Below are 21,058 nucleotides of genomic sequence, written 5' to 3'. Positions count from 1 at the left end.
CCGTGCTGTGATCCCCAATTGACCTGGGATCCACCACAATCGCCTCAGTTTTACGTACATTAATCTGTAAGACTTATGTGATTTTATGAAGTGTGTGGTCTGGCACTAGAGGTACAGTATCTGCTGTTCCTGTTTTAATGCATTTGATGTCTTAGCAGTTGTCAGCAGTTGTACCACTGTTCCTTCAGAAGTTGTAGTTGTCATAGACTGTGTTGCATAGTTGATTGCTCTATTGCTGACAAAAATGTGTTAATGTAAGTCGCTTTGGATAAAAGCGTCTGCCAAATGACGTAATGTAATGTAATGTTGTCACCATCATACCTGTCCAGGGACTAAAAGTAGCCAAGCTGGCTAAACTGGCACATTTACAGAAATGTTTATTAATGTGCACTGTCCCTGTAATTTTAAACTCAATAAATCAAATCAAACAATCTTATATTAGAGGGAGACAGAGGGAGGGGAGAGAATGGGGGAAGGGAGAGAGCAGGGAAAGAGAGGGGAGGGGGGAGAGGATAGAGAGCAGAACAAATTAACCGGGTATACCGGGGCTTGGCGATACGGTTGAAATTAGAGATGCACCGATAAGAAAATTTTGGCCGATACGATAACCAATGTTAACATTGCTGTTATGGCCGATGTCGATATGATCTGTATAAAAACCTATTTCTAAGATAACCAAATGTTGTACATACCATACTAAAAAAAATTATTTATGTACAAAATATTTGGAAAAGCCTATAAATCATGTGAACATTTTGGCTGATACCAATAACCGATATTAACATTGCAACATCAGGCCGATGCCGATGACTATCATCGGCCGATACCCATATGATCGCCGATATATCGTGCATCACTAGTTGAAATCAATATCACGATAGTCACAGGGGTCAGTTTCGAAACACAATGTATATCACAATATGGTTCGCATAATTAAAGTAAAATGTAGTACTCCAATTATCATATATTATAATTACCTTGCAAAGATGATTGATGATGAAGGCGATAACGATGATGATGGTGTTTGTTAGTGATTGGACCTTTTTTCCCCCAGAATGCCGAGGGACTATAACGAGGATGAGGACCCTGCAGCGAGGAGGAGGAAGAAGAAGAGGTGAGACATGACATTGAGTCATGACATCACACTGCTGTCGTTATTATTATTGTTGTTGTTAGCGTCATGAAATTCCTGGAAAAGTTACGGTATTTGAAAAACAGTTTTCCAGGCCCGGGAAAGGTTTGGAATTAACAGAATATTTTGGAAATGTTTTGAATTTCAGGCCTGCCAACCTGCACACATTTTTCTTAGCAGGCACGCATTTTGACATTGAAGTACGCTGGTACAATTTGAAACGATTGAAACTACGCAAAAATGCATTGACCCCTGTGAATTCAATTGTGCACGTGCAATATCCAAGCGTATTGTGTGTTGTGAATCCTACTTCATCCTGTGGCGCTAACCTGACCAATCCAGCCGAGTCTAGCCGAGGCAGAGGAGGGCGGGTCATGACTTTGCCTTCAACTCCATTCCATGGGCGTGTAAATAGTAGTATTTTGCGCCTCTCGAACATGGCTGCTGCGGTCTTGATAAACGTCCACAGCTTGTGGACAAAGCAGATGCACAGAGCGAAATATGGAATTACGTTGCGGACAGTCAGGGCAACCCACGGACACAACATAGTCTGTAAACAATGTTTCAGAGCTGCGCAGGCGAAGGAACCAACATGTCCACCTTGGCCAAACATCTCACCGATATGCCAACTTGTTCAAAGAGCGACAGGTTAGCTGTGGTAGATAACATAATTACATGCCCTCAATTATTTTGTGACAGGTGACCTTTTTTCACCATAGGATGCTGTTGAGGAAATTTAGGTCGCTTTCACATATAAGCTGGTGGACTCGGTGCGATTCTGGGGGGGTGAAGTAGCAACATTGTTGTGATTTTCATTTGGTCTGGTTCTCTTTCACACAGCAATTTGTCACAAGTCCACCAGACTTTCTGAACAATGTCAGGTGGTCCAAACAGTCACTCGTCTATTGGACAGAATAGAGAAGGGAAATCTATCCTCTTCAGCAGGCTTCTTACCTGGCTGAGGGCTGACTGAACAACACAAGTGAATCCGCAAAACACAAACCATGGAGCCACACCACCTGCGATATTGGTTAAATATCTCTATTAATAAATGACTCTATTCACCTTATGTTCAGACCTTACAGTGGGCCAAATTCTTCCGGGTCCTGTTAACACTTCCGGCGGTCACGGCGCAAAATTAGAGAGTTGTTTTTGGAGCGGACAGTGCAGGGGGTAAAATAAAGAATGTGGCCTACTACTTTGAGCTCGGTACACAGCAAGCAACCGAGTATCCACTGTTAGCCCGGTCAGATAACGTTATCGTCGGCAATGACGAGCACTTTCTTGTAAAACATACCTGGACTCCAACAAAGAAAGCTTGGGATTTTCTCAGTTTTCTCTCCTCCAGCGCTCGAGCCACTTAGGTCAATAAGACCCGCAGACGTTAACGTAATTCCATGGAATGCGAGGGCAATGGAATTGGTTCCTTTGTATTTATTGATGATGCAACTGCTGACAACAGCAGCAGAATAAATTCTGAAGTGTTAAGGACATTATTATCTGCTCATATTCAGTCAAATGCTTCAGAACCCATTGGACGATTGCATGATTCTGTTAGTTTGTCCAATTACTTTTGGTCCCTTAAAAAGGCAGGAGGGGCGGCACATGTAGAAACTGTTCACCTGATTTAGATGTAAATACCCTCAAATTAAAGCTGAAAGTCTGCACTTAAAGCACACATTGATTGTTTCATTTCAAATCCAATGTGGTGGTGTACAGAGCCTAAATGATGAAAATTGTGTCGATGTCCAAATATTTATGGACCTGACTGTATATGTTGTGTGTGTTTGTGTATACTGTATATCAGGGATTCCGCTAGACATTTTCTCAGACGGCCAGTGCAGCCGGTAACGTTCCAAAATTCCGGCCCTATCGAATATTTACCAGCCACTATTCAAAAAGGATGTTATAAAATAATTGTTTCCTAAATAAACGAATCAATTTATTTCTCTATAGTCTATTCTTTATAGCCTCTATAGTCGATCATATTTATTCCAGTGTTGTCATTAAGAGACCGATTTCGCAGCAAGAATATTTAATTGGTCGGCACGTCGTTCTCGGTAAGGACGCTTTCGTTATTGAAACAGACAACATGCAGCATGCTCCTACTGTAGCCTATCTATCTGCATTTGCAGACACTCATGAACCCATATCTTCTGGACATTGCCTTGATGAAAAAACAATGTAGCGTTAGCTAAAAGTAATAAGTGCGATAGTGTCAGTGCAGCGCACAACTTGAATCTCCAGCAATAGGCTACGCACCTTATCTCTCCCAGTCCACACCTGGCGACACCTGCGTCAGCTCTCCTGCACTCATTCTCGGCTCCATGTGGCTTTATGTGTGGTAAGCATTTTGATTCATCCCCTCATCATACGAGCGTCGGGCAACAAGCACGAGCCATTGATTGATTGATTGATTCGCCCGACATAGGTAAAAAGGCTTTTTACCTCCGCTAAATTGACAGCCTATACGTTGGGTCTCTTTCGCTTTTGACGGCGGCAGGCACGCTTCTGTTTCTTTGCTGCCGTCTTGCTGGCCTCGGCTGAAGTAGGCTACCGGTACTTGTTGCATGATCTCGATTAAAAAAAGGACTGGCCTAGCAAGGGATGTCTGTTTTGACATTTCGGTTTCCTCCTGTGTGTTTCCTCACAGCGGGTCCAGCGCTGGCCGGCGGGACTGATGCTGCTTGTTGTGCGGCTTTTAAACGGCGCTCTGCACTAAAGAAAGCGTCTGCTATATTTTTCTTTTTCACCAACACTCAACATACAGGGGGCGGAATACATATCATGTAATAAATCTCTATTTAAGTCGTAGCTTATTGGCAACATCACTTAGGTTATAGGCCACACAATATTAGGCTATTTTATATAAGGAATTTATTTATTTGGCATATTTTCAGCCGGCCACTTGAGCCGGTGACCTTTTAATTTGCCGGCCCACGGCAACAAATACCGGCTAAAAGCCGGCAATTGCCGGCTAACGGAATCCCTGCTGTATATACCGGGGCGGTGCGTCATATGATGTAGTGTGTATGATATATGATCTGGTGTGTATGATATATGATGTGGTGTGTATGATATATGATGTGGTGTGTATGATATATGATGTGGCCGCCGGTGTGGTTGGCAGCATAACTTCCGGGTTGGCCTACAAAAATAAATCGTCCCTGTGGCACTCTATAATGCAAATAATAATATAATTACTATTGATATGTTGATATCATGTGACCTGATATGATGTCATTAATGACAGTTACTACGCCAAGCTGCGTCAGCAGGAGATGGAGCGAGAGAGGGAGCTGGCAGAGAAGTACCGCGACCGAGCGAGAGAGAGACGAGACGGTGTCAACAAAGACTACGAAGAGACCGAGCTGATCAGCACCACGGCCAACTACAGAGCTGTGGGCCCTACTGCCGAGGCGTGAGTACCACCGCTAACACCGCTAACTCTACAGCTAACACTGCTAACACTACAGCTAACACTGCTAACACTACTGCTAACACTACAGCTAACGCTGCTAACTCTACAGCTAACACTGCTAACACTACAGCTAACACTACAGCTAACACTGCTAACTATACAGCTAACTACAGAGCTGTGGGCCCTACTGCCGTGGCGTGAGTACCACCGCTAACACTGCTAACTCTACAGCTGACTAACTACAGACCTAAAGTCGACTTTGGCCTAGCGAATTTCGACTAGTGTTTTTGCTAGAAATGCCCATCTCTACCGCTAACACTGCTAACACTACAGCTAACTACAGAGCTGTGGGTCCTAGTGCCGAGTACCGCTATCATCAAGGACACGACCCACCCGCACAACAGCCTGCTCTCCCTGCTGCCCTCAGGGAGAAGATACAGGGTCCCAAAGGCACGCACAAACCGTCTGCGGAATAGTTTCTTTACGCAGGCCAGGCCACGAGACTCCTCAAAAGATAACACACACACACACACACACACACACACACAATAGTGCAATAAACCTGTGTTATTGTCATTTGCACACTTCCACTGACAAGTGTACTCTCTTGTACACTGTGAACACTTTTCATATTTATTCTATTTGAATACTTTATCACTTCTACGTTATTATCTCCTATTTTACTGTGTTGCCTTATTGTCTATTTGTTGCTTGCTGTGATTTTGCACCATTGACCTAGTCTGTAATGGAGCCCACAGCATAAGAACTTCACACGTGTGTACTTGTACAACGGAATGACAACAACAATCTTGAATCTAACACTGCTAATGCTACAGCTAACTATAGACCTGTGGGCCCTATTGCTGAGGTGTGAGTATGCTAACACTGCTAACGCTACGGCTAACAACGTCACTCCTCATGCCTACATCTATATATTTATACAGTCTATAGTCCAACAGTCCTGTGTGTGTGTGTGTGTGTGTGTGTGTGTGTGTGTGTGTGCAGAGACAAGTCTGCAGCAGAGAAAAGGAGGCAGCTGATCCAGGAGTCTAAGTTCTTGGGTGGAGACATGGAGCACACTCACTTGGTGAAGGGGCTGGACTTCGCCCTGCTGCAGAAGGTGAGAGTGAGAGAGGCACACACACACACACACACACACACACACACACACACACACACACACACACACACACACACACACTTCATACAAGATCCTTGAAGTGCTTGGATTTTGAGGGTGCAAAATGTCCCCAGACCCCCCTAGGGCGTTATGTGGGAGACACTGAAAATAATAGGCTAAAAGCAAATATTTGAGCTTTAAAGGGATAGTTCGGTTTGTTTGAAGTGGGGTCCTATCAGCTAGTTCCATACACTAACTGAAATAGGTAAAGCCTTCTGGATGCTGAGCGCACCGTTTATCGAATGGTAAATGGTAAATGGCCTTCATTTATATAGCGCTTTTATCCAAAGCGCTTTACAATCAGTAGATAGTCTACATTCACCCATTCATACACCGATGGCGGCAGGCTGCCACGCAGGGTGCCTACACACCATCGGGAGCAAGGAGGGTTAAGTGTCTTGCCCAAGGACACAGCGACGGCAGCTGGGAGGGAGCGGGGATCGAACCGCCAACCCTTGGGTCATTGGCCGACCCGCTCTACCTCCTGAGCTAAAGCCGCCCCCATTATCGAGACCCGGCACTCTGAAGCAGCAGCCTCCACAGCTCTGTCTCTCTAGTTCAGGGGGCCAGGAACTAAAACGTAATTTAGCCACCTAAAACAACGCCCACCTAAACAAATCAATATCAGTGTACATGTACACTCTATTTTGACAATTTTCAGTGCTTTACTTTACCGTCAAACAGCCCTCTCATTCTGCACTACATTTCCACCCAACCGTAGAACTACCGTATTCCTCCGCTAAAAGCACAGAGCCGCGGTTTACAAAACAGGAAGGCTTAGAAGAGAGATAAAACACTGACTTACTTTAGAGACAACAAGTCACCTGGCCTCTCTGGTCTGGGACGTTTTCCACAATTTATCCTGGGAATGGTGAAAAAGGTCTACAGGACACCCCGGTATTTAGGCAGCATATTATGGCAGTTCCTCGTATCTCTCTTTCTGCCTGTTCACTCTCTCTCTGCAAAAGTTCCTCTTCTGCATATTATTCTCTCTGGTTCATAATTGTATCCTCTTGTCACCAAGGTGAATGGCATATCCTCCTCGCTATCAAAATCACTCATATTTTCGTTCGTGTATTCTATTTGTTGTCTTCACTAACAAGCCGGGAGAAATAACCCAAAATAACAGCTGATCTGCAGAGTAATCCAGCGCCGCGGCTCTGTGCAGGCTTTTAGCGGAGGAATACGGTAGTTCTACAGTATAAAGTATAGGGTAAATCTTTATTTATCCCCCCTGGGGCAATTCATATGCAGCATAACAAAAAAATTAATTTAAAACATACAAGACATAAAAAAATGTAAAAAGTAGGGATGTCTTAAAACAGTCGACTAGTGGTTTTACTAGTCGACTAGTCTGTGAATGCCCTAGCATGAAGTAGGCTACTATTCAATTCAACAGTTCAGACAGCGAATCGCCTCAGGAACAAAAGAATGGCTGTATCTGTTCCTGCAACAGCGGGGCATCCTATATCTGCGCCCAGAAGGAAGGAGGGAGAACTCAGGGTAAAGAGGGTGCTGAGGGTCACGTAGGACACCCTGAGCCTTCTTAAGAACCCTCTTCTTATATAGAAGACAGAGGTCATTCAAGTTACAGCCGGTGATTTTGGAGCTCGTCCTGACAATTTCCTTTAGCATGTTCTTGTTTGTCAAGTTTAGGTTCCCAAACCAACAAATAAATGCAAAGGTGAAGACTGACTCAATACAGATGAATAGAACATTTTCAAAAGTGACTTGTCTACATTAAAACTTCTTAGCTTCCTTAAAAAGAACAAGCGCTGATAGCTTTTCTTTAGAATTGCCTTCACATTAGGCTCAAAACTCAGTTTGTCATCCAGAATTGTCCCCAGATGTTTGTACAGGCTGACCACTTCTACCTGTTCCCCGTTTATAAGGGTAAGTGATGGGGGGACGGGAGCCTGTCTGCGAAAGTCGATTGACATTTCTTTTGTTTTTGACACATTAAGTTTAAGAAAATAATTTTCACACCACTGTAAAAAATCATCCACAATTGTGCCATGACCAGTCTCATCATTTTTGAGAAGACTCACTATCACAGAGTCATCTGCAAATTTGAAGATCTGTCTCAACCCATGATGGCTCACACAACCATTGGTGTACAAGATGAACAACAGGGCAGAAAGAACGCACCCTTGTGGTGAACCAGTAGAAGACATAAGAACACTAGAAAGAAAGCCGCACTCGCACCCTCTGAGAGCGGTCTGTTAAAAAGCTTATCAGCAGCTTACAATGTTCAGATCAAAGTCGCTCATAAGTCTTATGTGCCAGGACGTGGGCCTGTATGCAGTTGAAGGCAGAGGAAAAATCTATAAAAAGCAACCTAACGGCTCTCTTCTAAATGTTTTACAATGGTATTGAGGAGGGAGGTGGTGGCATCCTCCACCTCCCTCTCTGCTCTATAAGCAAACTGTAAGGGCTCAAGTTTGTCCTTGGTCTTTATGAGGATCTCTTTTCTAACAAGGTGACATGAAGGCTTGACTGTCTGTGCCCCATTAAACCCTTACCACAACAAATGCTTGATTTTTTTTCATTAGAAAGCGTTTATTTTTACATCTACAAGCAGAAGAAAACACATTAACAAAACGAAAAGACAAGTTGAATCCTCCAGCCATCTAAACAAAAACATTCCTCCGATAGGCTATACTGCTTAGAGCTGCACGCTTTGCATATTAAGGACACGTCAATTGACACGCAGCCGCCCCGTGAAGTACTTTGAGTGGATGACAGCCCAGGGGCTGCAAGGCGCACTGACAACGCGTGCATTACTACAGTATCTTCTACTTTTAGCAATATATAATACCTGCTTTTGGTCTCACTCCTTCTCCCTCTGTCTTCACGCACGCAACGAGGGCTATGCTCTCTCTATCTTGCAGGGCTCCACATGCAGCTGTCAGTAGCTGCTTTCACACCAGCTTTGAAAGTGTCAATGAATGCAGTCTACAAACAATCCGTCTCTCGTTGTGAAACAATTCCTCCGAACTGCTCTGTGTTTGACAGTAAAGACTAACGTTAATTGTTACTTTTCAATCGTCAATTAGACGCATGTCTGCATTTTTGTAACACGGTAAAAAACTACTGTTTGATCATTGAGATGCGTGTGCATGATGAACATGCATGCAGAGAGGGAGGGAGAGAGAGTGAAACCGAATGAAGTGCAGTGCACGCTGAACGCTGTGAGATGAGCAAGGTGTCGGGTTTCAGGCCATGCGCTCCTGTCCTGACCAAACTGAAAAGCCGTTTCAGCGGCTGGAACACAGAAGCAGCAGAGTGACTGGCTGGCTGTAGTCTGCACAGGGCAGGCAGGGCGACGCGTCAGGGGAGAAATGTATCGCACTTCTCCTGTCTGGTCAAAGCAGAGGGGGGCGGGGCTGTGGCGCATGTATGGAGCGGACAGAGAAGTCAGTGCTGCTTGACAATGCACACGGCTTTTCTCTCAAACATTTGGAAAAGCCTTTCTCTAAATGAATGTTGTTCTGGCAGGAGCTTTTAATTCCTATATCCTGCTGCTACAGTAACTACTTGTTAACATTGCTTACAGCGGAGGAGGAAAAAAAACACCATATCGGCAACACGTTGTATGCCAATTTAATATGCAAATTAACCGTTTGACCGACATGCTTAACCGACCAATGACGTTGTCGGCGGTTAACCGGTTAACGGTTAACCGTCGACATCCCTAGTGCAGAGACGAGATGCTGGTTATGTCGGGAGAAGAATGCTGAAGATGGAGCTGCCAGGCAAGAAGAGAAGAAGTCCAAAGAGGAGGTTTATGGGTGTGGTGAGTCACCACACCCATAAACCTCCTCTTTGGCCTTACTCTTTTCCTCTTGCCTGGCAGCTCCTGGTGAGGGAGGACCTGCAGGTGGTTGGCACCACAGAGGAAGATGCAGAGGACAGGAAGAGGTGGAAACTGATGATCCGCTGTGGTGCCCCCTAACGGCAGCACCATGTCATCTAATTATCTAATGGTACCTCTTTTACATGCTAGAGATGTTACTGTTGACACTGTGTGTGTGTGTGTGTGTGTGTGTGTGTGTGTGTGTGTGTGTGTCTGTGTGTGTGTGTGTGTGTTCCAGGTGAGAGCAGAAATCACTAGTAAGGAGAAAGAAGAAGAGGACATGATGGAGAAAGTGCAGAAAGAAGTGAAGTACGATGTGAAGCTGCTCACGACTCACTAAGTTAACTGCTGCAACTAAAGCTGGGCTCAAATTACAACAGTTTTAAATAGGGATGGGTGCCAGATGCCGGATTTCTAGATACCGGAGGATCATTAAGCTTTCACATTAACGGTTCTCTTATCGGTTCTGGAGAAATTAAGAAAATAGATTTCCTATTTATTTGCTACATAAACGTTAACTTGCACATTTTAACGAGAGGAGAGAAACTCTCTTCCGTGTTGCTTTCTCTTTCTCTCAGACGAGAGACCGGCAGCAGGTACCTGCGAGGAGCCGAGCCTGACTGAGAGGAGAGAGGGGAGGGGAGGGGCTGGGCGGGGCAGCAAGCACACACTACACACACTGAAGGGAAGGCAGCTGAGCCGAGGAGAGAGACCGCAACATGTTAAGAAAGAACGGAGCGATCGAAAGTCTGGTTGTACTTCACTCGAGTTGATGCTGACAATTCACATTGTCATAAGTGCAATAAATCATTCGCTAGTAACGGTGGAAACACGAGCAATTTGTCTAAACACAGAAATGCACAGTTTTTAGCAAACTAGCTCACACGACTTCATCATCTGTCAATAATGCCCTGGTTGTGGTTACCCATCAGTGTTTCCCCTAGAAAAAATGTCAGGCCTGGAGGGATTTCGAAACGTACCCCGACTGCAACGGTGGGTGCGATGCGAACCGTTGTATTATGGGATGTGCGGTTCCCAGGCAACGACACACGTTGACACGTTTTGGAACGCTGGCACAATGCTCCTAAAAGCAAAATGCTTATTGTTTTGAATGATTTGGCATCTTCTATTATCCTATTACTTCTATTACTTGAATTAATTAATGATACCATCCCTAGTTTTAAATCATAATTAATTTTGAAATGAGGTGGCATCAAACACATGAGAAGCTTCACAGATTTTCTTCTCTCAAAACTCAAACCAGCTCAGATACATGTTTAGAACATGACACTGCATCAAGCTCACATGTTTAGAACATGACACTGCATCAAGCTCACATGTTTAGAACATGACACTGCATCAAGCTCACATGTTTAGAACATGACACTGCATCAAGCTCACACGTTTAGAACATGACACTGCATCAAGCTCACATACACGTTTAGAACATGAGGCTGCATCCTACACAATATATTAAAATTCTGGGTTCCCATAGTCATGGAAAACCTGGAAAAGTCCTGGAATTTCAAAATATGTGAAGATGTGTTTCAACACCTGTCTCTCGCCTGTCTGTCAGGAAAGACGTGGAGCCAGAGGAGAAGATTGAGTTTAAGACTCGACTTGGTGAGTCTCTCATCCATTACTAGTTACTACCAGTTAGTACTAGTTTGTATCAGTTGCATGAGTGGGATTTTGTTTATGCATAAATAAATAAAATATTTGTTTACATTTTGGATTTGTTTGGTGAGCTACTTGACGGCCTGTTGGAGACTTCTGCAGGGTTCGCACAAGGTCCTTGAAGTTCTTGAAGTCATTATCCTCCTCCAACAGCTGCCACACACACACACACACACACTGCAGCAGGCTGTCCACAGCCCCTACTCTCATTAGTGTTAGTATAATAGTAGCAGCCAGCAGGGTTGTCTGTCACTATAATATCTGTCACTGCATAATATCGTAACTGCGTAAGTCTAAATTTGAGAATAAAAAATTCATTAAAAACCCCCAATAAGAAGCGAATAAAATAAAGCATGAAAGCTGAAAATCGTATTGTAGATCGATTGTAGAGGAAGATTGACAGCCCTACTGCAGGCAGGAGTATCTACTGTGTGGTGTTCTGGTCTCTCTGTCTCTCTCACTCTCTGTCTCTCTGTGTCTTCCTCTCTGTCTGTCTCTCTCAGGCAGGAGTATCTACTGTGTGGTGTTCTGGTCTCTCTGTCTCTCTCACTCTCTGTCTCTCTGTGTCTTCCTCTCTGTCTGTCTCTCTCAGGCAGGAGTATCTACCGCATGGTCTTCAGGTCGGGGCAGACAGAGAGGAATGAGCTGTTCCTCCCGGGCAGGATGGCGTACGTGGTGGATCTGGACGACGAGTTCACCGACACCGACATCCCGACAACCCTGATCCGCAGCAAGGCTGACTGCCCCAGCATGGAGGTGAGACAGGCTGAGGCTGGCAGACAGATGCGTAGGGCTGCACCCAATATTAATCGTGACAAGGTTTTCGCTTCCCACAATCATGAAAACAAGAAAATCAAAAAACATCTGGATAAAATTCGAGATAGCAATGTTGCTCTTGTTTTGTCTTGTGCTGTAAATCCAGTGCAAAGTCAAAGAGTATTCATGTTAAACAACGGACCCAGATGCTGTCCTATGCGCAAGTAGGTGGCTGACTCTTACTGGAACAATTTGGTGTACCCATTACACTTAACTCATTCGAATATAATGCAACTTAATCCCCATCCCCAAACCCACAACCTCTGGCAACCTAGCCTGGGTAAACCCAGCCTCCACGTGACCTCTATCTATGTGCTATCAGTCACAAGAGTCTGGAGGCTGCGCCATTCAGAGCGATTTCTGCGGACGGGGAGGGGCGGGTGTACCTCCCTTGATAGACCACTCCATCAGCCAACCAGCTTAGCACACAGAGCACATGCGCAGTGCAACAGATGGCGTCATCACTCAGCGCCCTTTATTATTAGCAAAGAAGCTAACACTACACATTCAGTACTGCTAGCACGCGATGGCTACCACCAATGTGAAAGATTTTTGCAGGTTTTGGAAGAAAAACCTTTGTTTTATATACCGGTAATAAAGATTCATATTTATCTCAGTGGCCTGGACACATTTGCGTCCGTGATACCGGGCGACATGGTCTGTGCGGTTCTGTGGTGATTAGCTCATGTCTTTGTAGCATTATGATTATGATTGAATTCATTATGGAAGATACATGTTGGTTTAACAGATGCAAATAATTTCGTACATAGCCTCCATGTAAAGTGAGGCTATGGGCAGACCATTTGGGCTCTATAACGTTATGTAACGTGACGATCACATTTCAATAAATATAGTTTTTTGCAGTTTAATGCTCTTCTGTATTGGACTTTTAAAGCTGATACACACTTGTCTTGGGGTAATTCCACCAAGCTCGATCAGTTAAGAATATGGCAAGCTAATGTGTCATTGGAACACATTTATCGATAGAGTGTAACACTTAAAGAACGGCTTTTCCGTGGGGGATAAGAATATATATTAAATCTCACGCCCCTAAGGTTTTCGAATCTGTTGACATTTTTGAAATTGGAGCTTCACTCCCAGAGATATCAAGCATCTCTCACATATTTTTTGGGCCAGCCGACGCGTTTCGCGTCATCTGGCCCAAGTCCGCCTTGCGGAAGTCGTGCACCTATGAACTACAACTGTTGTGAGCCTCTAGAGGTCCTCCACGCCCCTTCAGAGGTCTGAAGAAAAACAAAAAGGCAGCCATCTTTTTCGACCACCTAGCCTGCTGTAGCTAGGTTAGCTTTCCATAGCTCCTTGCAAAGAGACGATTTTCTCGGGAACGGAAGCACGGACAGACACGTGACTGGCGGCATTGGAAAGCTCGTCAAATTTTACATCTAGTAGTAGGTGGGTTGAAGTAACGAAATCAACGCTGAGCAATGTACCCGTTTTTACACATTTTTACAGAAAATAGTTACAACATCAGATGCGCGTAACTCCTACGAAAAGGCCTTAAAATGCATGAATTTTTTTTATGAAGACATCTCCCGACATATATACTTCAGTTTAAATTTGGTGCAATTTGGCAATTTATTTTCGATTTATTTTCGATTTATTTCTTCTTCTCTCCATGTATTATTGTCGAAGCCTTCTTCTTCTTCTTCTTTGAGTTTTATGGCGGTTGGCAAACATATATGTGCATTACCGCCACCTACTGGAGTTTGATATCAGCCAAATGCCTGAGGGGTGGGCATGGAAACGAAGGCCACGCGAGCCCAGTGCATTGTGGGAAATGTAGTATTTCGAGTCCCCGCACACGCATCCCCCCCCCCCCCCCCCCCCCCCACACACAGAGTGGATTTCTGGTGATATCTCAGGCTGTAAACAACCAATTTCAAAAATTTCAACGGATTTGAAAACCTTAGGGGCGTGATATTTAATATATATTCATATCCCCCACGGAAAAGCCGGCCTTTAACACAATCAAATGTGTAGTCACTTTTTCACAGCAATACTGTACAGTGTTACTGTATCTTGGTTGGTGTGCCTCGTCTGGTCCAATCTTCGGTTCGTGTTCACTCGACATCAACAATCTTTATTATATATCACATCTGATCATTTTATCCAACCTGCCTCTGACCAGACAACTAATGGGCTCCTTCTGCGATCATATTGTGATACATTCAGGTAGCCTACATGATTTTCCGAAGTACATAGCACAATAACAACAAGGCTATTTGTTGGCAATGTTTATTGACAAAAGCATTAAAACAAGCAAATAACAATATAATTCTCCGGTCACTGGCAGATAGATCACTGGCAGATAGATGCGTACAGTCTCAAAATGGTTGGCATTTGACTTGTTATATCTTATGATGTTGAAACAACTGATCCGCCCGGCCGGTCTCTCTCCCTTGTGTGGGATCCCACTCATATATATATGTACCGTAAATTCCGGACTATAAGCCGCACCTTTTTTCCCGTTTTTTGGCCTTTTTTGGCCCCTGCGGCTTATATAACGGTGCGGCTTATCTATGGATTTTTTCAAAAAAAAAAAAAAATCTCTCTTTTTTAGCACTCTTTCTAACTATAAATCCACTTCTGTTTTAATTTCCTCTCTTGCCCTCTTTTCACCACACTGTATGACACTGTGTGCACTGTAAAAAACAACACAGGTGGTGTTGTGTTATGTTGTTTTGTTGAAATGTTAATAAATGGGAGCTTCCTCAAACAGCCATCTCTTTCCCGACAATCCCCTCTGTGCATGAACCCTTACATATGGTAATTAAACATAAAAAAAAAAAAAAAAAATACCATTAACACGTTGAGTGCCATAGCCGAGATATCTCGTCTTACATAATCCAACGGTTGAGTGCCATAGACGAGCTATCTCGTCTTACATAAACATTTTTTTTTTTTGACGGTGGGACATCAATCAACCCCTTTTACGTCTTCTATATCACTATTGGAGGAAGAGAATGTGTATAATCTATTTTACCGACCACTAAGTGGTGACAGTTCTCTCCAGACAGAGACAGAGAGAAAGCCACAGCCACGGGACCCGTGGCTGTGGCTTTCCGTGCTGGAGAAAGCATTCTAATTTTCAAGGAAATAGCTGGGCGTTTTTTTGACGGTGCTACGTGGATCAATGCCCCCCGCGTCTCCTATGGAGATATTGGAAGTATTGAATGTGTATAATCTATTTTACCGACCAGCTAGGTGGCGACGGTCCTCTCCCGACAGAGATAAAGTCAACCAAAAGCAGCCGCCTCCCGCGGAAATGGCTTGGCGATTTTACAGTCAGAAACGAACGAGCCTCATTCTCATACTGTAGGCGGGGACACTTTCGCGCTGCTGCGGTGGGGGGTTCCAGAAATGGACTGGGTGAGCAGCATAAAGCCTAGAGTCGCACGGGGCTTCATCGGGGCTCTCAAACCCAAGAGACAGTGAGACCTATCCACACTCGCTGCCAGGGAGAGAGGCTGCTCAAACTCCCAGCAGCAGAGCACTCCGCAGCACAGACGGAGGGAGGAGTTTGGAGACACACACACTCTCTCTCTCTCTCTCTCTAGTCCAGAGAGAGAGAGAGAGAGAGAGAGAGAGAGAGAGAGAGAGAACAGAGAGAGAGAACAGAGAGAGAGAACAGAGAGAGAGAACAGAGAGAGAGAACAGAGCGAGAGAACAGAGCGGGAGACAGACACGCCGCGGGGGCAAAGAACGGACAGAGATCCCCTCCCCCCAGAGCCGCGGAGCAACGCGCGAACACACACACACACACACACACACACACACACACACACAATACAGTATACAGACTCGCCCAAGGGCACCCACAATCACAGGCAGGTGACTGTTCTGCTGTTTGATTGAATTTCACAAAACTGCGATTATCTCAGCTTGCTGTCTCAGACGCTAAAACCATGCTGTACTCAACGGCTAATATCTACATAACTACTAACTCTGCAAACTAACTCTTTTAGACAGAGAAAGCACACATTCTATTAGTTATTTTTAGATGATTGGTGTTCACGAAGTCTTAACAGAAAATAATCCTCGGCTCTTGTAAAATGAGCCAGAATCCTCAAAAAAAAACCTGGCACAACTTACCTACAGGATTGAAAAAATGGCTGGCACTCAATGTGTTAAAACACCCGCGGCTTATAGTCCGGTGCGGCTTATATATGAAAAAAATAGTCAACTTTGCAGGTGCGGCTTATACACCGGTGCGGCTTATAGTCCGGAATTTACGGTATATATAAATTATATATATATATTTACAAGCACAATTTATATATATTTATAAGCTGTATGTAACTGGTGGCACTGTGTTGTGATTTTGGAGTGTATGCATGTTTTTTCTTTTCTTTTCTTTTCTTTTCCTGTATCAGAGATTTTTAGTTTTTCTGTTTTCTAATTTTTTTTAAATGCTAAATAAAATATATAAAAAAATAATAATGCTGCTGTTTGTTGAATATTCACTCATTCAGCACATAAATGTGTCAATTGCTTTCGTTGTTTTATAGAGAAATAGTGAAATAACTGCTGCGATGGTGCAGTGTGCCGCCTGCCCCCCGGTACGGCGCGGCATGTCTCCCCCCCCCGCGGCAGTGCACAATCCCCATGGCAGTGCCCCCTCCTTATCAAGCACTCCCGCTCTCGTGCATCTCTCTTTTTTCACCATACATTAATCTGCATCCCTGTCTGGCCCTGAAGTCATCTCTCTCTCTCTCTCTCTCTCTCTCTCTCTCTCTCTCTCTCTCTCTCTCTCTCTCTCCCTCTCCCTGTCTGTCTCTCTCCCTGTCTCTCCCTGTCTGTCTCTCTCTGTCCTCTGTCTCTCTCTCTCCCACCCCCACAGGCCCAGACCACTCTGACCACTAATGACATAGTGATTTCCAAGCTGACTCAGATCCTGTCTTACCTGAGACAGGGGACCAGACACAAGAAGCTCAAGAAGAAGGACAAAGGTAACGTGACTTACAACTGAAATCATGACCCACAAGTTTTAATTCAACAAAAGCTGAAAGCCTCATCAACAGTAAAAGCAAGGATTTGTTTGTTGCCAAAAGGGCATAACTGCACAAACTACCGTTTGTTATGATTTGGCTCTATATAAATAAAATTGACTTATGCTCTTTTGACAACTAGCAAAACCCCACTTTTGACACTGACCGAGCCTTGTGGGCAGAGGATACTAACAGCACATTTATGTCCATATATATTTGAACATTGTACACAATCTTCATTTTGGCTCTGTACACCACCACCATGGACTTGAAATGAAACAATCAAGATGTGCTTTAACTGCAGAATTCCAGCTTTACTTTGAGGGTAGTTGCATCCAAATCAGGTGAACGGTTAAAATGTAAAATGTAAATTACCGTACATTACATTTTAAGGGACCAAAAGTAATTGGACAAACTAACATCATCAGGTAATCAAAGCCCCAGGGATTGATGAGATCTGTCCAGAAATGCTGAGGGCTCTGGGTGTTGAGGGGCTGTCATGGATGACACGTCTCATCAACGTTGCGTGGAAGTCTGGAGCCGTGCCAAAGGAGGGGCAGACCGGCGTGGTGGTTCCCCTGTTCAAAAAGGGAGAGCGGAGGGTGTGTGCCAGCTACAGAGGCATCACATGACTCAGCCTCCTGGGAAAAGTCTTCTCTATGGTGCTGAAAGGAGGGTCCACCCAGTAGTCGAACCTCAAAGAGGTTGTTCCTTGAAGAGGAACAATGCAGATTCCGTCCTGGTCGTGGAACAACGGACCAGCTCTTCACTCTCGCAAGGATCCTGGAGGCGGCCTTGGAGTATGCCCATCTGTTCTACATGTGTTTTGTGGACTTGGAGAAGGCTTATGCCCGGGTTCCCCGGGAGATACTGTGGGAGGTGCTGCGGAAGTATGTGGTAAGGGGGTCACTACTCAGTAGGGGTGCCCCGATCGGCTAAGCCACGATCCGATTCCGATTCCTGGGGTCACGATCCCGATTCCAACGATTCTCAAGAATCTATAATCGATTCTCTACAAAGAGAGATTTAAGGATCTACTGCAGTCCACTGTGCTAAGGCGAATATAGCAGAATAAAGTGTATAACATTATGTAGTTTGATATTGCAATAACACACAAAGGCAAATCTAAGACTAGGGATGTGGATTTTCGGTTAATTTTACTTTCAACTAACTGACCCCCTTAATCGGTTAACCATCAGTACAAAAACAAATTTAAGACGTAAAATATTAATTAGTGGAGTGCCTTCACTCCAGGTATTCAGGGTTCCAACGGTGGTTCCAGACGGCATGTATGCGACCATTATTCTTAGTGTGCGAATCCGGTACTGCAGTGCTTCAACACTACCAATTCCGCTTGAATTTGACATTATTCGTATGCATTAGTGTTCTTGCGTGAAGAAGAGCACAGCAGTCTGGGAGGCAAGCCTCCTCCCCCCCACGCCTCGCTCTGACACACACTCACTCAGATACACACACAGGGACAGAGATACAGACACAGAGATACACACACAGAGATACACACACAGGGACAGAGATGGCGCGGGAGGACTTGTGTTAAACACGAGCAGGGATATTCTTCACAGTCCATGTGGAAGATGCTTGTTGCTTGAACCATGAGAGACTGGGAGAAAGAGAAAGGTGGAGAAATGCAGTTTTCACTGCCTGCAGACTGCAGTCTGTCGCTGCTGCTATTCATTTGTATTGGATCGCGTTCGCCTCGCCAAGCATAGTCGCTGTAGTCTGAGTCTGCACGGCCCGTAAGGGAAGAACATTTTCCATTGCCTGGCACTCAAGAGCAGCATCGCACAATTGACATCGTACTTTGTCGCCTTTCTGGATGAAACGTTTCGAGATGGTCCTTTCTTGTTTCTTCTGTCCCATTCACTCGTCTGGTCAAGATTCAAGATTTGTGTGAAATTCTTGTGCTGTGGACTCCGTTTACAACATAGTACAAATATAACAAGGCATATAGGTGCAGGAAAACAAGAGAAACAACAAGCAATAAAGCAGTATAGTGATAAGACAAGTCAGAGACAGTGGCATATTCACTGCACATAGGTGCACATGTCATGTGCATACTTTAGACGTGCTTAAACATTTTAAATTCGGCGTATTTGACATACAGGTGCAAATAGCATATTCCTTATTAAACATACAATTAAACGTTAGACATACGTAATGGTAGCAGCTACAGTACGGTACAGTACGGCTACTACACTATTTGTGTATGTTAAGGAGTCTCGTGGCCTGTGGGAAGAAACTGTTCCTCAAGCGATTTGTGCGTGCTTAACTCATTGAGTGCCAGCTAGGGGTGCACCGATCGATCGGCACGCAATCTGTATCGGCCGATTTTGACCTCAAATATGTGATCTGCTGCTGCAGATATTTCTTTATTGTCGCCGATCGCATAGCCGATCATGCTGCACGTGAGAAACATGAGGCAGCCCATTTTCATGTCTTCAATGTCCATCGTTTAACTTTCATATTGTGCTCTAACGTTTATATCATTGTGTTGCAAAGCACACGCTTTGCTTTCGTCAGCCGTACTTTCCGTACTATAAGGCGCACCTGAATATAAGCCGCAGCAGCTAAATTGAATGATTGTTACATATATAAGCCGCACTGGACTATAAGCCGCAGGTGTTTTAATGTTTAAAACTGGTCAGGAGGAGGCATAGCGCCTGCCTGTAACAGAGATTTCCGTGTCTTATCAGCGGAGACCGTTTTGAGTCCGATGAACAAATCAATCAAAAACACTTCACTACGTCCAACATAGGCTACAAGATTAGTTTCATTCCATTGAATTTGGCAGCGCGGACGAAACATGGGTGGAACGAAACATGCAAATTACATGTTTTGCATCCTCATCGTCGTAACACAGCCAGTTCTCCATCTTTTGAAGCATGATGTTAGATTACAACGAGCTAGTTGTGTGGCTTAGCCTTCCAAAATGTTGCCGTTAAGTTTTTAGAATGTAATACATAGAATTGGGAACGTTACATTCAATTTCATTCAGACTGTGTTTCTGGCTCAATCGCCGACATTTTTCCCCCGGAGCGAGGGAGGGTGAGAGGAGGGAGGGTGTTTTACAGTAGTGGCTGATAGAGCGTAGTGGCTCAGTGCTCCAATCAGGTCGCGAGGCACATTTTTTGCAACATCATCCAATCAGGGTCTCGCTCTCGTAATGTCTGTCTTGCTCTCGTTCTGTCTCTCGTACCAAAATCCATAGATTTAGGAGGTCCCCTAGTGGCCGTTAGCTGTAAAAATCCATAGATAAGCCGCACCGTTATATAAGCCGCATTTTATATGTAAAATGGAAACTGTTCTATAATAGACTGCTATAGCTGCTTACAAAATAAATAAATATATATATATATATATTATATATATATATATATATATATATATATATATCGGTAATCGGTGATAGGTCGATGATCGGTTGGGCAGATATTTCTCATAGGTGATCGGCGATCGGTGGCAAAAAACGTGATCGGTGCGCCCCTAGTGCCAGCCACTTTTGGAGAACGGACGCTCCCAGTGCCAGAGTTTCAGAGCGTTTTCAGTGATTTCTCGAGGCCCACAGAATATTGTGTGATATTACTATGTAAACACCGAACACGCCCAAAGAACGATGAGACTCTCTTCTATCATCAGCAAAAAAAAGTTTATTGATATCATTTTCCGTTCTTTAGTTATCAGCCGGAGAAGATAGGTTGATTTCAGCAAAAACAGAAGTTTCCATCTAGAAGCTAAGATAATCAGCCTTTTGTGAAATGAAGCATTTCAAGCAAATCACTGACTCTGAAGCTAATATTTTCTGACCTGAAACATCTGAACAGTAATTTCCTTCAATAAACAGCACCCCCACCCCCCTCAACTCCAAACTCCTCCTCCGTGGGAGTGTCTCTGGTGGCTCTGCTGCGTGTGTCAGGCGAGTCTCTGCTGCCTGCTATGGCAGGCTCTG

At 44.4% G+C, this 21,058-nt stretch overlaps 1 protein-coding gene across 1 annotated transcript in view; it reads left to right on the top strand.

The window, feature by feature from the left end:
• Window positions 1-21,058, top strand: part of ik (IK cytokine) — an 86,964-nt gene that overhangs the window by 18,688 nt on the left and 47,218 nt on the right. The window contains exons 4-10 of the mRNA XM_083635550.1: window positions 1,055-1,114; window positions 4,386-4,553; window positions 5,559-5,673; window positions 9,828-9,898; window positions 11,166-11,212; window positions 11,859-12,022; window positions 16,944-17,052. Of these exons, the coding sequence (XP_083491676.1) occupies window positions 1,055-1,114; window positions 4,386-4,553; window positions 5,559-5,673; window positions 9,828-9,898; window positions 11,166-11,212; window positions 11,859-12,022; window positions 16,944-17,052 (734 nt within the window). The remainder of the gene's footprint in view (window positions 1-1,054; window positions 1,115-4,385; window positions 4,554-5,558; window positions 5,674-9,827; window positions 9,899-11,165; window positions 11,213-11,858; window positions 12,023-16,943; window positions 17,053-21,058) is intronic.

This window comes from Poromitra crassiceps, assembly GCF_964638095.1.
Source record: "Poromitra crassiceps genome assembly, chromosome: 1".
NCBI classification, from domain to species: domain Eukaryota; kingdom Metazoa; phylum Chordata; class Actinopteri; order Beryciformes; family Melamphaidae; genus Poromitra; species Poromitra crassiceps.
This window is presented reverse-complemented; position numbering and strand designations above follow the sequence as displayed.